The 17,610-nt window shown below is 38.1% G+C and overlaps 1 protein-coding gene across 1 annotated transcript in view; it reads left to right on the top strand.

Moving 5' to 3' along the window:
* HAX1 (HCLS1 associated protein X-1) overlaps positions 1 to 17,610 on the top strand; it is a 254,053-nt gene that overhangs the window by 70,160 nt on the left and 166,283 nt on the right. The window contains exons 4-5 of the mRNA XM_044079376.1: positions 5,201 to 5,261; positions 12,703 to 12,818. Coding sequence (XP_043935311.1) covers positions 5,201 to 5,261; positions 12,703 to 12,818 — 177 coding nt within the window. The remainder of the gene's footprint in view (positions 1 to 5,200; positions 5,262 to 12,702; positions 12,819 to 17,610) is intronic.

Consider the following 17,610-nt stretch of genomic DNA (forward strand, 5'->3'; position numbering starts at 1 on the left):
ACCCTACCCTCACAATGTAGGAGTTTCCTAGATGATTTTTTTGTAAAGCCTGTACAAACTTCAGATCTGAAATCTGTCATGCTCTAAGAGGTTTCTTTCTTTCATTCTTTTTTTTACTTAAGATTATTTTCTTATGTTGCATTGTTACTCATTTTCTGAACAGAAGACCTCTAGATGATAATAATCAGAGAAAAAAAGTAACTGTGGGGTAAGATTGACACCATTGTAGGCTGGAATTTTTTTAAGTGGTTCCAAAATGAGTAGCACTGTAAATATATAACTGTAGAGAAAAAATAGAGAATGGAATATACTGTTTGCTCACAATTAAGGAACAAAACAGACTTTTTTTCAGTAGGCCTGAAGAATGAATGAATAAATGAAAAAATGGATGAATGAATGCCTAAAGTACTAATGTTTGTCTCTGTGGTCTGCTGTTGAAATCTTGTGTTCACAAGGTATATAATAAAGTATTGTTTTTATGCATTTCCCCTGTTTTGAGTCATCACCACAATATAAAGTAAGACCCTTTGAACTACTTTGATTTATCACTGTAGTTTGTTTACTACTTTGTACTAGTAGTAGTAGTACACTGGTATTGTTTATTTGTATTACTCATGCTTAAAAATTTCAAGTGGATTGTTTTACAGTTGTGATCCTTAAGATACAGCACAAGCTGTGTTCTGCATTGTTAATGGGTGTGTACTGAAGTTTTGGAACAGTACAGCCATATTAGCTTCTTTTAGCCATCCATGGGCTATAGTTGGATAAATGTTTTGGTAAAAATGTGGTTTATACAACAAGCCTTGGTTGCACTGCTGTTAAATGGCACAGCCTTGTTATTAAGTGACTGTATAATTTGTTTTATTTACACATCTTTATCTAGGTAAGTAAAAAATGGACTAGTTTGGAATTGAGTGGAAAAGTGTGTCTTATCTTCAGGAGGACATTATGTGTCCTTTCCTGCCCCAACACTTTAAGAAAATCCATGGATGCACCAAATAGATAGATCTTAGGATGTGATTAAGGCCAGTGATTAGGATGAAAATTATTTTTACAGTTTAAACTATCTTTAATATTTCATTTATCTGGGTAATCTCCATTGACCTCAAGTTAAGCCCAGCGTATTAAACTAAAACACAGTATACATGCACCAAAACACAGTAAACATGTTCTGTTAAATACAGAACAGAATTAACAAGATCATCATTTGACTGTACAATTAGTACAGTGTAGTATGAAACACCTAAACAGAATAATGTTAGTGATGCTGGTGAAAGTAAACTTTGACTTGAGCATTGAGTTAAGTTTTTCACACTCATTGCATTTTGCACATTAATGACAAAGTTAAGTGGCAGAGTTCTGACTTTTGGGGTAGTTTGAAACTGAGAAATAGGAATAATTTATGTAGCGAAATGCCAGGGATGTGAAGGATTTTATGTTGGAAAAACAGAGCGTAAGCTCCGTAATCGAATTTATGATCATTTATATGAAATTAAAAAAGAAAAAACTACCAATGCTTTGCTTAGACATCTAAATGAACACCCTGAGTAATTTTAGAACAGCATGAATTAAAATAGCAGCTACATCTTATATATATATATATATATATATATATAAATGTGTGTATAAATCCATTTACATTTTTAATATATGTATGTTTGGAATGTAATGCATGGTATTTACATGAATTTAGTATTTTTTATTATTATTAATATTTTAAAATAACATGACCGTATGCATTTATTTAAATAGGTAACTTGTAATGAATTTTGGTTGTACATAGAGGGACGTGTTATGTAAGGGCTGTATCACTTTAAATTTTGGGATTTTGAAAAGTCATATGACTGAAGTTTATTTAAATGGCTTGACAACAAATTTATATTGTATCTGATGAAGTTTTAAAAGTTTTAAAACGAAAGCGCTTATACGCTTACTGGATTTATTTAGAGATTTTGCCTAAGGATTAAACTTTTCAACAGATTGGCCATGAACTGTTTTTGCTTCCAGCAACAATGTGTTTTCAGTTTGAAACTGAGAAAAGACAGATTTTAGAACATTTTCTGTGGTCAGATAGTAATCTTAATTTGCCAGGAAATTATGAGATTACATAGTTGACTGCTGTGTGTTAAGTTTAGCAAGCAGCAGTGTGGTACCCAGAAGTAGGAGCAAGTCGGCAAATAAGTGGGTTAAAAAGAAAAAAAATTCAAGTTTATTATAAATCCAAAAACTTAAAATCCAAGTGTTGTACTTTAGTGTTTTCGTCCAATAAAACAATAATCATGAAGTTCTTCAGAACACTTGTCGTGCTGGGTAGGAGGATTTAAATATCAACACGTTTGAAAGGAAGAAGATAGATTTAAAGGTACAAAGACCCTAGTATAATGACAAGAAGAATGCACACAACAAAACTACATGTCAGGATGCATGTAAATAGCGTAAAAACATCGGACCTAAGTACAGAAAAATATATATATATTTTGTAAAAAAACAGTAGAAATCAAAATAATTTAAAACGTATATTAGATATGTGTACCTGCAAAGGATAAATGAATAGTCAATAACAAAAAAAGATGCATTAACGTGTTCATTTGAAAATTGTGTACATATACTACCATAAAAATATATTAAAATTAGATTATCACACAGAAAATAACAATATTAAAGTTTAGCTGCCCTTAGTCTTAAAATCAGGTGCACAGAAATAAACTCATCGAGTCCTGGGTCATGACCTGCATTTAATTAGATTTGCCAATAGTATTCCTGGTATTCTTAATAGGTTTCCCAGATGCCTCCTCTTGGGTTGGGATAACTATATCCAAAATCCTGAAGGTAAACTTATTAAATTGTGTACAAGACAGTGAATGCATATGTCATAAATGTTCAAAAATGCTTCCTTTGAGAGCCTGTTCCATCTTTCTGACCTAAATATAGAAGGTAAACAAAAGGAAGAAAATCCTGGCCAAAAATATAAAGTGCAAATAAACAATTAAGGGGACTAATTAAGTCAAACAAAGCCAAATTTGAGGTAAAAGTAGCCTTCCGAGCTAAGGACGACCACAAGACATTTTTCATTTATATCTGAAACCTAAAAGGCAATACACAACAGTGTGCCGAATGAATTGTAAGTGGAGCTGTCTATATGGAGTCTTAAGTCATAGCAAACATACTGGCCCATAAATTCAGTTCCGATTTTTCCTTGCTTTCTCCTCCTGACACCTATTTAGAAATACCCCAACTATCACCAGGAAACAGGTCCTCATTGCACACTTCAAGGCAAAAAAATACTGCATTGATCGGACCTGATAATATCCCATGATGACTCCTTAAAAATATAAAATATGACCTTTTGGGGCCTCTAGAAGCAGTATTCAATCGTAGCTTAAAACAAGCTTTGTGCTAAGTGGATAGATTACTGCAACTGTTGGCCCACACTTCACAAGGATGGGCCATCCACAGACCCAGGAAACTACTGACCCATAAGCCTGACTAGTATTGTATGCAAGGTCATGGAACAGAAGGAAATGCATGCATGCTCAACCTGGTAGACTTCTTCAAGACAGTAACCAAAGCAATGAAAGAGGGCAAAATGGTGCATACTGCCTGCCTTGACCTGACCAAAGCATTCAACACAATTCCCCACTCAGGCATTGTAGGCAAGCTCACTGAATTTGGTATAAACTCATTCATCACCCACTGGATAGCTAACTGGCAGTCAGATAGGACCTAAGAAATTAATATAGGGGCATCTACCACCACAATAAGACCAGTCACAAGAGAAGTCCCTCAGGGCTCGGTCCTGGCTTTACTCCTGTTTGGATGTACTTCCCTAAAGTCAAGATTAATGTCAAAGACCTCTGGCAGGCCAAATTCACAGATGATTGCAAATTAGATTAATTCATTGAATCCCTCAAAGACACAAACATCCTCCAAGAGGGCCTGACACAGTCAAATAACTGGTGTCAAGAGTCATGATCTTAAACTCAGTGCAAAGAAGTTTATAATAGTATCCTTTGCTAAGAAGGCCACCCCTGCAAATTACTACATTGATAGTACATCCCATGTAGAAAACGACTTGGCCTTTGACAGTCATGTATCTACAGTAGTAAGAAAAATCATTCCATGTTGCACAATTTATAAACAAGGGTATGGCATCCAGGTCTTGAAACAACATTGTTCCATTGTATTCTGCCCTCATAAGACCAATCCTAGAGTAGAATGCACCCTTCAGCGTGTACTTGACCAGGCATGTGCAGTAACTGGAGTGACAACAGAGGTTACTTGTAAAAAGAATACATGGTTTTCAAAGCAAGTTCTACACAGTCCACTTCAAAGTATTGCCCTTATACTCGGTCTCCTTCAGGCTGATGAGAAGGGGACCTATGCCTAGCCTACAGAGTATCCTCTGATCCAGTCTTAACAGACTTGTTGCAAATCCGCAAAAAAATAACACCAGAAACACCCGATCCAGGAACCTAAACCTAGCCTGCAATATAAATAGGACATGCTGGAGGGACAGGTATGTGTCTCAGAGGCTACCCCTTCTCTGGAGTAGGCTTTCTACCCATGTGAAGCAAAGTTCTTCCTTGCATTTATTCAGGTGAAACTTAACGCAGTGAATGGGGAATCGCAAATTTACCCCTGGCCAAGTTTATATACCCCCCACATAACTTATGAGACCAGTACCTTTCTAATATTTCTGGGATACTTGGCTAGACTTAAAAATTTCCTTTAGTGTTAGCCTAATATTCTTGTATGACCCTATGAAAAGTGTGTAGCACCTGTTGCCGAAAGGACAGTATTTGGTAAATGATTTCCGAGTCAGTCATCAGACCTATACCTAAGTTTATTCATCTCACATTCAGTGCTAGACGTTTTGAGTCTAACATTTTAGAACAGATACCTTTGTAAATAGCTGCATGCATTTTTTTGAGTAATTATCTGTCCTTTGTTAAAAGGAAGTGGTCAAAACTCAAGCAGTACAATTGCATATGTTCACCAAGAGTGGTACTGTGCTGGAGGAAATGTTAGCCAAGATAAAGTGGAGAAATAATGTGGTACTTGATATTTTTCAGGTAAGTTTGTGACACTGATAGCATAATGGCATATTACTGATGGCTGCTTGAGTACATAGAAGACAGTGCAATTTCTGCCACTCATTGTACACCACAGCTTGCTTATTTTACTTATATTTTGTACCCAGTTTGAAGATACGTGGAAAAACTTTTTTCTACGAAAAGAAGACACAGTCAAGGAAGATAAAGGTAAGAACTGCCATAATTTCACACACATTTATGCTTTCATATTTTTTCAGCTGGGGTATGCATTGATGATTTCTTATACAGTGGTGTCTTGCACTTAGAAATGGGACTACAGAGCATATCTTCATATACCCTGCCTGGAGGTCAGACTAAAACTAGAACTGAGGCAGTTTTAGATGTTGCCCATTGTATGTTAAGAGGTGCTTAATTCAGAAAGTCTTCATTGGATAGCTGGCAGGTAGCTAGGGATGAAATAATTAAGAATGCAGGGATATGGATATATTTCACTGAACACATTCTTCTGAATTGCTGGTTCACTGACTTTTTCAAAGAAATCAACCAGGTTAAGAAGGCAGAACCTGTGCCTGACAAATTTAACTGGTTTGGGACAAGTGTCAGTGGGTGACTGAGTTGTGGTCCAGTCTGACCAGTGAGGAGGCTGCAGTAGGCAGGGAGCAGTACTGTCCCATATTGATAAATACCAAGTCTAGGATTTTATCTCTTCTGGTTTGGGTGTGGACTGACTGGTCCAGGGAGTTTATATTTATGAAGTCCAGAAATCTCTAGACATAGATGATTGAGGATGTATAAGTCTCCCAGCTGATGGTGGGATAGCTGAAGTCTCCTCAGAGAATGGTGTCTGGCTTAATATATAGGAACTCCATATTGGTTATAATGGAGGTATAGGCTGAGTGGGAAATAGAGGTGGTCCTGCAGTTAGCTGTGATGTGATAGAGTTTTGTTTATAGCGAGTCAGATGTGGAGGAGTTCCAAGTTATTGTCTTGTCTAATGGTCTTGATGTTATTTTTTTTTTTTTTTTTTTTTTTTTTTAAGAATATATACACCTCTGCCATTAGTGCCTACATGTAATACAGGGGGCCTGTATGAGTGGAAGGCATTAAAGCCCTCCACTGATGCAGTGCTTTCAGTGATCTTGAACCAGGTTTTTGTGATGGCACATATATCTGTTTTACGTGGTAAGTAGTACTTGTAAGGTGTGGAATTTTTGTAAAGGATCCTAGCAATGAACAGTAATATATTTGGTTATGTAGGTTGTTTTTGAAGACTGACTTTGTCTTAAAAAGACACAATGGGGTTGGACAAGGTTTTAGCCAGTATATGGAAGACTTGGGAAGAGATATGTAGGCTGTATGTGGCAAAGCAGTTAGGATTGTTTACCATTTGTTCACAGGCTGATATATGTTATACTACGAACAATATAAGTCTGTGCACAAAGTGGAATGAGACACTTTACGCAACTACTGACTATTAAGTATACACAGAAGTTTTGGAGTAGGTTATACAGGGAAAGTTATGGTTGTAAATGCCTGTGTCTGTACAGTGCATGATTAAAAAGACTCCAAAATGAAAAGTGCTTTGTAAACACATGCAACTCATGATAGTTGAGAAAAATAAAAAAAAAATAGTATCAAACAAGCATACTGACCAATAGCAATTCAGCATGTTACAGGGTATTATAAACAGAGGTCCAGAAATTACCTAGTTTTACTGCACTTTAGAGTTTAAACCAAAGCAATTCTGACTCAGATTACAGTAAATGCCAAAAATGAATGCAGGGCTATTTCAGTAACTTGGTAAGAAATGCAAAGTTACTTATCCTAGGAGTTTCTAGGCTGGAAGTTAGTTAAATTTTCTGTTATGATAGGAAAAGATTATTTTTAATTTTTTTTTCTTCTTGCAAGATTGTTAAAATGTTCACGTTTTTATACAGTTTCTACCTTTGCTTGCAACTGCATTTGGTAGCGTAGACTGTACTGGTTAGGTAGTTTCTAAAGGGTTTCTGTGGTCAGAAACTAAAAACGTGTTTTGTCTTATATTGGCATTCTGCTCTATACTTAATGTTTTGGGAGCACTGTAAACAGTAATTATTAGTATGTTTGGTTTTATGCCAATGTGGCCTGATGGGGATGGGCATAATACAACAAGTACACATACACAACCACAGCTGCAGCCAGTTCCATAAGTGTGAACACCTAGGATCTCTGCTTGCTCAGTCTAAGGTCTCTTCTGATTTGGTTTGACAACAAGTCCACTGCATGCTACCAGGACACACTGTAGGCCTTGTGTTTGTACCCCCGGGCTTAGATGCAGTGCTACCAATGTATGAGATATGGAGAAAGGGTACTACATTTCCAGTCATTCATAGGTTCATAGGTTCATACTCATCATAGCCTCCATTTGGTAGCTAGAGTTTTGTGGCTTCTTTTTTGAGTTACGGTTTGTGCTTATTTTGCTGTGCCTCTGTCAAGCTGTGATGTGCCTTATGACAGCAGTATATCATCCTCGCTAATATCTCCATCCAATCCATGGGATCCATTCCAACCATTCCAAGCCAGCTGAGCTCTCTGAGGATGTCATGTATTTTGTTTGTAGCCATGCATCCTCAGGGGTCTCTCTCTCTGGAAGATCCTGTCCTCATGATAGTGTCCCTCATAAGGTAAGTTGTTAAGTCTCTCCAGTTGTAGTTCTGAGGATAGTTCTGATTTTTTGAGTTTTTCACATCAAGCATGTTCTGACATGGCCTTGTGTATGTCAGGCACAGGTCTCAGCAGACGCAGTGGGTGACTATTTGAGTAGAAGTTTCCTTCCTCGGGCAGCATAGGACATTTTTTTTTTTTTTTATCCTTTTTTTTGAGGAACTTTTGGGGCTTTCCAGTTCCAGTTGCTGCAGGTGTCAGTGTCATTCCGAATGGGGGGGCATATTGTAATCAATCAATTGATGGATGATGAGGACAGGGGGGGGGGGAATGACTTCCCCCTTGATCTAGAAATCTAATCCTTCATGATCAGTGAGCAATGTAGAAGGTCTTCCTACTTTAGGTGCGTGTCAACCAAAAGGTTACTGTAGCCTTATAACCTCAGTGAAGGTAACCTCTTCTGTTCTGTGGTAGGTAGGGCCGCCTATATGGTAGTGTTTTGCTTCCTTTTTTTCTAAGGGGGTTTTTGTTTCAATTTTTTTTTTTTAACTTTCACCTGGTTTAGGTTTCTCATCCTTTTTTCCAGTTAAAGGTTTTCTCTGGAGATGTGTGGATGACTATTCTCAACTAGGCAGCCAGTTTGTTGCAGTCATCTGCAAATTTCATCATAATAATCCTCCTGTGTTTTTCTTGTACTCTGAAAGTAGAATGCGAGGAGAGAGGCCAGGACTGACCAGGCCCTGTGGGACACCACTTGTGCTTTGCTTGGAGGTGGGACATGGCCAGACGACCCTCTGGTCTGGTGGTTCATCATAGCCAATTTGCACCCATCTTTGAGATATGGGTTTACATTTAAGCTGATGAGTTTTTCAATGATACCTGGGGTATTGTGTGAAAAGCCTTGCTAGGTTCAGTAGGGGCTGTGTGGACTGCCTTTCTCATTCAATGGCCTTGGTGACTGTTTGAAAGTCCACCTGGGTTTTAAAGGCATGATCTGCCCTTGACAAAGCCAAACTGGGTCGGATCGTCTTGTTCCATTTTCCATTCCTCTCCATAGCTTTGCAGATCAAGCTGCCTGTGAAAACATTCATATGGGAAAAGTTAACTTACTGTGAGTCATTACAGCTTTCACCTGCAGCTAAGTATTCCAGTCTTGCCTCTTCTGTATCCTTTTAAGTGGGGCATCCCAGAGTGTGTCCTGTTTGCCATTTGAGAAAATTTTGCTTTTCCTGTGTTCTGCTTGATGATGTAGACTAGAAGTAGTTTGTACTGGACACATTCTTATAATACTGCTAGTACTGACACTTCAATCTATGATTCAGACAAAAACAGAAAAATCCAAGAATTATACTTACACCTCTTAAATGTTTTTTTTTTTTTTTTGCTGAGAAACGACTCTCCCCGTGTAGTCCCAACATGGCGAGCTTTCTCCCCTGCCACACCCTTGCCATTCATATGTACTAACCCTAAGATCTTTGCAATGGAATACTCCAAGATACCAGAACATTGAACTTTATATGCCTCCACATTCTCACTTGCAGTTCTTTTCAGAGGATTGCAGTTGAGGCAGTTAAAATTTTAAAAGGCAGTCTTCTTCCTCATGTTTCAAGAGAGAAATTCCTATGTTTTCCATTTTTCCATATGATTTTGCACCTTATTGCTAAATTAAGTAAAAAAGACAAATGCTTATCTTTTTCTTTCTTTGTGGTTTTGGATCCCAGGTTAACTGATGGTACAAGAAATCCTGCTACAGACCAAGGAAGCCCCTCCTGCTTAAGTTGACAGCCTTCTCTACCTTAAAGTGAGACATGTAATTTTATTTCCCTTAACCTCATTGTATCTCTGTGTGAGGGTGTCAGAAGTGATTGAAACTGCTCGTAAGCCTGCTGCCAGTCAGATGAACTCTGCAAGGAGAAATAGGTTCTCGTTAATAGTTGAGAGATGCCGCCCTAGTCAGTCAATGTTCAGGTGCTTCTGACTTCTCAGGTATCCGTATAATTTTGGTATCCATTATTTCACAGTCAAGGTACACGTTAGCAGTGGTCCAGCACTGTTTTCTTAGGGTGTTCTTATCTCCATCTCTGTCCTTCTTTTGAGTAACTCTTGCCTCTTTAGGACACATTTCATGACTGACAGGCTTACCCAGTGACCATGCCAGCCTGCTGATTCACCAACATTGAAATTCATCTGTTAGAGGATGCTTTCCTGGTTGCTGTTACCTCTGCTTACAGGTTCTCTGAGCTTCAGGCCTTTATCTGTAGGGAAATATATCAGACCTTTCTTAAGGATAAAATGTACCTTAGGACAAACACCGTTTTCCTTCTAAAAGTGGTTTCATAATAGACAGTCCATCCATTTCCCTGGTTTATTTGCACAAAAAGAAAAGTATGTACCATTACATTCTAGCCATACACCACCAACTCAATTTTTCTTGAAATACCAGCTTAATATTTCTTGAAGTACTTGCACAAATTCTGGAGCTGGAATACTTGCTTGCAGTTTTTGATGTGTGACGAGAAACATTGGTAGTTGAAAAGTCTGCTTACAGAGGCCACGTCATCAGGGATGGGATTGCTTCAGATGCTTGTTTCAGCAACATCTCCATTGCAGAAATGTTGTTGTAGCCTGTTGACTAAGACTTGGTAACATCACTGGCAGTTATTGCTTGGACTGTGACTCCAAAATGTGGCCCTCTTTTGGTACTTATTTGGTTCAGAACTTCTAACTCTTTATGATTATCTTCCTTCACAAGAGGATCCATGGTATCAGGTATGTTGTGAACCATATCACTTCATTAGTGTGGGGAGCATCCGTGGGTTGTCTAAATTAACCCTTCCACTATTCTTTTTAGTTTTTATTTTGGACCATCCTTTCTATCCAGTGGCTGGTTTGGTATTCCTGTGTTTCAGGCACAGTCATACATTTATGTAGACATGTAAAATGTAGCTACTGAACCTTGTTTTGTTTTCTCAGTTTGATGGAAGTATGTTCCGTAGTGGTTGAGGTATACTGGTAAGATTGTGGGCTGTGCCTGTTCTTCACTTGTGCCATGTGACATTTTGGTGTCTGCTAGCTGAAGGTGTATCTTTCCATGATTACAAACGCTTCAGAGAGGAATAGCTGAGAGAAAGGAAGGATAATACCAATCATACAGCTTTCAAAGAGAGTCCTATCACAGATTAACTGATAGAGTAAGAATATATCTGGTATTTTTCAGTTGTACACCATGTTATTTACGGAGAACTGCACCTGGTAATTTGGGATATTGCAGACCGGGAGAAGAGGAAGAATGATATTTTTGTATTCAGAATTTGTCACTGATCATGAGTTTGGGAGATGCTCGTATGCCAGGAGACTAGCTGTATCCCTTTATAATAAATTCCAGTTATACTGAAAGAAGTCAGTCATCAGCTGTTATGGTGAGTACCTCTCTCAGTTGTATTTTCTTGCTCAGTGAATTGCATTTCTAAAACTATAGAATGTTTTAGGAGAGAATTCAGGAATATATCGGGTACAATATTGTTCTGATGGATTATTTACTAATCATTCATATATGTGTGGGTAACCCACAGTGTCTCCCAGTTTATCATCAGGTATGCCTTTCTGAGAATCAGTCATAGGCCATCATTTGAAAAAGAATGACATCTTCTTCCTTCATAAACCTTTACATGCTGTGCATGCTGTATGGCCAGAGAGGAATGAATATCCCTTTGTACTACATTCTGTCTAATGCACATTCATGAGCAGAAGTTACATTCAAAGGGTCCTGCATTATGATGTATCCCAAGCCCCCCAAGGGATCAGCTCTGTGGCTTACAACCCTGAAGCTGCCCTGTGAGAAAATAGAATGGACCATCAGTTACCTCATGTGTCTTCTGCTCTCTTGTGTAGCTTTACCAGTGATCCAGGCTTATTCCTGAACCAAAATCTGTGGTGGTGTGTTCAAATGCCTGGTTTTTGCATCTGGAGCTGGCTCTGCAGCTAACTTATCTTGCTTAAACTCCTGGATTAAGTGTTTTCTACAAAAAATGGAAATATTTTATATGATTGAAGTTTGCCACCTTCACTTTTGTGTATGTGTTGTGTGGTGAGTAATTACTGCATCAAGTTTAATTAATACGTTAAAAAAAAGTTTAATTAGTACATTGTTCCTTCAGAGTAAAATGAGAACTTCAAGGAATGTTTTTCCTGATTATTCGTCATGTATTTCATTAGTCAGGGATGCTGTTTGACCTTCTTTCTTCCATTGCTGAGCTTTGCAGGCCATACAGTTGAGGTTTATGTCATATTTGGAATCATGTTTTTTACAGTTAATTTCATTTCCTGGCTTTACTTCTCCTGATGAAGTTGCAAGTGATTTTGAACAAAATGTAAATTATAGTGTGCTTTTTGATTTTTTTTAGTTTCACAGTTTACTCAGTTTTTCTCTATAACCAAACCCACAAAGTGATGTAATGGTAGGTACTGAGCAATGATTTACATACAGTGCAAAGCATTATTAGTAATTAAAGATAACTTACCTCTGTAGAGGAGCTGCTTCTTATGTACACTGTGGTTTCACTGCTACACTATCATGTGTTCCATCTGCAAGAACTAGTTGACAACTTGTCTTTCTTAAGAAGTAAGAAACTACTTGTGATGCATTTAGCATGGAAATACAGTAGTCTCTACATGAATGTAAGTAATAAGGTGTTATGAGTTCCATCTTTTATGAAGTCTTGGCAGGGATTTTCAGCTCTTGAGAAAAATATTCAGGAGTCTGTCCATATCAACAAAATAAGCCCCCCAAAACTTTGCTCTTTTTGTATTATAAATGGTATAATCTGGTATTGTGTATGGTAAAGAGGTTATACCCAACTCCAAAGGTTTGTTACATACGTTTGGTTTAGCACATCATAAACTGTAATAAAACAATGTGAGGTTACTACCGTTGCTGTATTCATAAATAATTGGAATGGGTTTTTGAACAGTAACAATATTCACATTTTGTTTCTTCACCAAACAGACTTGGATTCACAGGTGTCTTCAGGAGGCCTTGACAACATTTTAACACCCACTGAACCAAAAACAAAATCATATTTCAAGAGCGTTTCAGTGACCAAAGTCACAGGTCCTGATGGGGTAGGTATAGAGCATCATGGAGTGTGAGAGGTTGCATTGCATTTTAATAATTTGGTGAGCATTACATTTTAATCATTTGGTGTGCATAGCAGTGGCAGGACCCAAGGTGAACTAAAATCAATGAGTAACATAGTAAAACAATGGAAACTCACATTGGATTATATTAGTATTTGTAATCTTTGGGTAATCTTATAGTATTGGCCATCTGTACTCATATGTGAAGTTAGCTGCATAGTAGCTTAACACACCGTCTTTGGTAAGGTGAGGTTGTTTTGAAAGAATGTACTGATGCTTAGGAAAACACAGTGAAACCAGTAGTTACGTAAGTGATTGTTAAGCAGCCTAGGCTAATCAGCCTCAAGTAGACCTTTAAAGTTGGCCGCAGAAGCAGTAGAGTTGTCTAGTAATGGCTTATCAAACTGCACACATGATGGGCAGAATTGAATGCTCCCAATTGTATGTATGCTCTACATGTTAAACAAGAGATTGTAATCATGGCAGAAATACATTTATCTAAACTTAAATTGTTTTCTTTCTTCTACTGTATGTCATGTGTGCCAAATTCTCTCTAGCATCTCAGACCAACACAGCCGCATCTGTTTACATTATTTTATTTGTTTATGCTTTTGGCTTTGAATTACTACTCATGTGTGTCTGTATTCATTAGAGTTCAGTGGAGAAGAGTTCCAGAAACAGCTGTTAAGCATCTAGTGCAATTATTAATCAGTTAATGTACCTGCATGATTCAGTATGCAGTGACAGATAAGAATAATTAAAAACAGTATTCAACAAAGTTCTGTAGCAAAGCTGAGCATATAAAGCAAGAGCCAAGTTTATTTTTGTCACACATTGTACACTTACACATGACATAACTACAGAAAAACGAGAAATTGTTAATGCATATGCTGAACATCAGAAAGGACGACTAACCAAAAGAAATCTAATATCCACTAGGTAAACTGTTGGTTTCTATATTATCAGATAACGGATATAGACCTTATAGTAGCAGCAAGTTTAAAAATTATAATACAAGTGTCCATCTGCATTCAGAGACTATTTGCATAGATCTACAGGGTCATTTTCATTAAAATGGAAATTTCATCAGTAAACTTATGAATGCAAACATGGAATAAAGTTGATGCAATTCAAGTGGAATTCTGTTTCATAGCTTGCCAACACAACTAGAGATGCATAGCTTACCATTTTTATTTATGGATGTAACTATGGGTGTTTTAAAAAAAGTGCCATTCCAGCATATAAGCAGTTGAAAGACTTCTTCTTCTTTCGGCTTTTCCCATTTAGGGGTTGCCACAGCAGATCACATGTCTGCTCATGATTGGCAGTGGAGTTTTACAATGTTGAGTTGCCAGCCCAGCACCCAACCTTCCACGGAAGGCACACACACACACAGGCACTCACGCCTAGGGCCAATTTAGAGTATCCAATCCACCTACAGCATGTCTTTGGGATGTGGGAGGAAACCGGAGCACTGGGGGAAACCCACGTGACCACAGGGAGGACATGCAGACTCCGCACAGAAGGCACCCCAGCCGAGGATTGAACCGGAGAACCTCTTGATGTGAGGTGTATAAGCAGTTGAAAGACAATCAGGGTAATTTAGCAGTCCGTGGGCAAAGTTTAGTTAAATTGGGTACAAATGTTGGTTGAATTCAGGTCTTTGCAAATTTCAGAGAGAGGAACAGCACTGGGTGGTAGCATGCTGACTTGTAAATTTAGCAGCCCTGTTATATTTTTTGTAGTGTATGAAGAAGGGAAGACTAGGTTTCTTATTGTATGGAAAATGATAAATAAATGTAGTAGATATCTGAGAACTAAAGTTAAAAAAGAGCCTAGCCCTGTAAAGAAATCTTGAGTCTGATTTATATATATATTAGTACAGAACTTTTATGCTTAAGAGATTTGAGATGATTTTCACTGGGCTGTCTAGGTAGTTTTGTGCAACTAACTGCTTTAGTTCGGTAACGATCAAAAGGATATACAGATAGTTTTTTTTTTTTTTGCTTCAGAAAACATAACTTTTATTCTTGGATTCTTGCAGGTAAACATCCTCTTTTCAAGTTTTGTTAGAGTTGAGATATAGTATAGAAGAACACAGCCAGAATTGTATGGCATTGAACAAGCTTTAAATTTTAGAGTTGACTGGGAAGATATCAGTGAGGAGGATGGTATGATCATCAGCATCACCACAGTGATTTGTTTGTCCCATTACCTAATAGAGTGAAGAAAGATGCAAGCATTAAACTTTGTAGAGAACCTAAGATCACCAGCAAGAGGAATAGAGTGATTACATTATCCCATCTCACAAGACAGCACCCTACGTTCAAAGTAGTTAGTGAGACTTTTACAGATACTGAAGCAAAGCTCATGTGAGGCTAGATTGTTCTTGATGGTGTGGCAATATATGACCATTTCAGATGCTATAGAGAGTTGTGAGAACCTTGCTATAGTTCAGATGAATGCAGAAATACTAACTGACATCAAACAGAGCTGTCCCTGTGTTATGATTGGTTCTAAAAAACATTGTGTTGCAAATGAGATTGCTGTTAAGGAATAAAAAAACAACATACAAGCAAAACACTTTAGAGATACCCATAGTGATTACTCAAGAAGTCTCATTAGAATTAATACAAAGGCTGTTATCAAATAAAACAGTTCATAAGGGATCTCCTGGATTAACGGATCCTTCTTCAGGCTTTAAACATTTAATTAAAATTAATTAAAACACAGCTGTACCTTTTAAGCAACAAATAATTGAGAAACCTAAGCAACTTTCTGAACAAAAAAAGAAAACGAAAATAAATACCTTCAGGTGTTTAAATGTTGCTTGCTGTTCTGTTTTTCAGAAAGTACAGCTACAAAGAAATGTCATTTATCCCCAGATTTTGTACATTGTAAAGCTTTATCCGCCAGCTCATCTAAAAACAAAGTTTGCTTGTAAATGGTGCCCCCAGTCACATATACTGTCTAATACTTGTAATACTGAACATGTCAAATTTGGTACATAATCTGCTTCTACCCAGTGTTTACGCAGAGCATTTGGTGGTTTCTTCCCCATTTGTATCATACAAGTGCTCTTTAAAACTAATACAGAGGAGCTGTTTTTGATATAAAATATTTCACATGAACATGCTGCAGTATAAATCACCTGTTGACTATTACAGACTCCTTTATTATAAGATGATACTTGCATTGCATAGAGGAATAAAGCCTCGACTATGGCACAGGCAACCAGATTTCGATTAATGAGTAGAATGTAGGTGGTGGCTGGCTGGGGAGGATGGAAATGAGTGGCTGCTGCTGTTTCACCCATTCTGGGGAAAGTAGGCAGTTCCACCTTGCCCCATGGGTGACACTGCGGGTGCACTAAGTGTTACACCCAGTGGAGTGTCAGCCTACTGAGTCTGCACTGTCTTAATGCATTCATGTTTGTAACCCAAGGAAAACTCAAGAGTGCGAAAGTACACTTATCTTTAGGAGATAGCAGTAGTGGAACTCAGAAGAGCAGCCAAGGGTGGAGTACTGCCAGGGGAGAAAATGGGCCACTCTGTAAGACCAGCATACTGTCCTTCTCCCTAACACCTGACTCTCTGGGGAACAGAGCTCAGATATGAATTCCTGTACAGGAATGAATGGGCTGTAGGGCTCATATTTAGTTAGGGAATACCCAGCTCCCATTCTCTCGGAATGAATGGGGCAAATTGGGTCCAGGCAGAGGGGCCAGTGTGTGACATTATTAAATGATGCAACTAAATTAAATTTGGTAGACAGTATTTACAGAATATTTTTGTGAAGTACAAAATGGTGTTGGATGACTTAATGTTTAGTGGTAGCATTGTTGAAGCTATACAGACATTGAAAGTTTCTCTTGTGCAGCGTTCTTTAGATACCCAAATTGCATAAAGATTTGAATAGTCCGTCTATATGACCCATCATCTCAGCAAAGTGATATATATAAGAAGCCGGCATCTACTTTTGTTGGTTATGTTTTAAAACCCTAATTAGAAAAAAGTATGGGTATATTCACCATGTTTCTCTGTTGCAGTAATAACAACAAGGGATTTCCTTGCTGTGAAAGCCCTTGGCTGGTTTGAATACCATAGTCCTCCCTGAAGTCAGGACATATGGGTATAAGAGTCATTAGCCACCCCCATGTTGTCAGCTGTTTCTGGCTGTTGGAGCCTGAAGCATCCAGTGTAATAGTGCATCAGCTGGTCCACGCCAGAGAACTTTGAAAGCTAAGTGCCTCATTGTGGAAATATTTGCTGGTTTTCTAGCATTTGTGTATTAGATGTTTATGAAGAGTTGTACTTGTCTTAAGTATCGAAAGCAAATTCCACATCTAGACTTCCATACCCTTTGTCCTTTTTTTTCTGGGCCCTGAGCATAACATGCTGAACTGCCCCCACTGTGCCCAGTTTAGTAGTTATACTATTAAGTGTAGGGCTGAATCTTTAGTTGAGTTTTTGGACAGCAAAATAGGGCATGAGGGGGATTTACACATTATGGTGTCTGTTAGTCATAGTGATGCCAACCCTTTTCGTAAAGTAAAGGAGACGTGTCCCAAGCATCTTAGGGTAGCAGATGACAGTGTTTTGCTGTCTGCCAGTCCACGCAGACTTGCGATAGTTGAAGGAAAAGGGATGCCTTCTCAGTCCCCGCCAGCAACCAAGTGCAAGGCTGAGGCTACCATCAACTCCCTCAGTGTCTGCATCGGTCAAAAGGACTTGGTGATTTGGTCTGGGGCTGTTTTGCAAGCCTCTGCTTCCAACGA

This window comes from Protopterus annectens, chromosome 8.part0 (genome assembly GCF_019279795.1).
Source record: "Protopterus annectens isolate FY-2018-M chromosome 8.part0, PAN1.0, whole genome shotgun sequence".
NCBI lineage: Eukaryota > Metazoa > Chordata > Ceratodontiformes > Protopteridae > Protopterus > Protopterus annectens.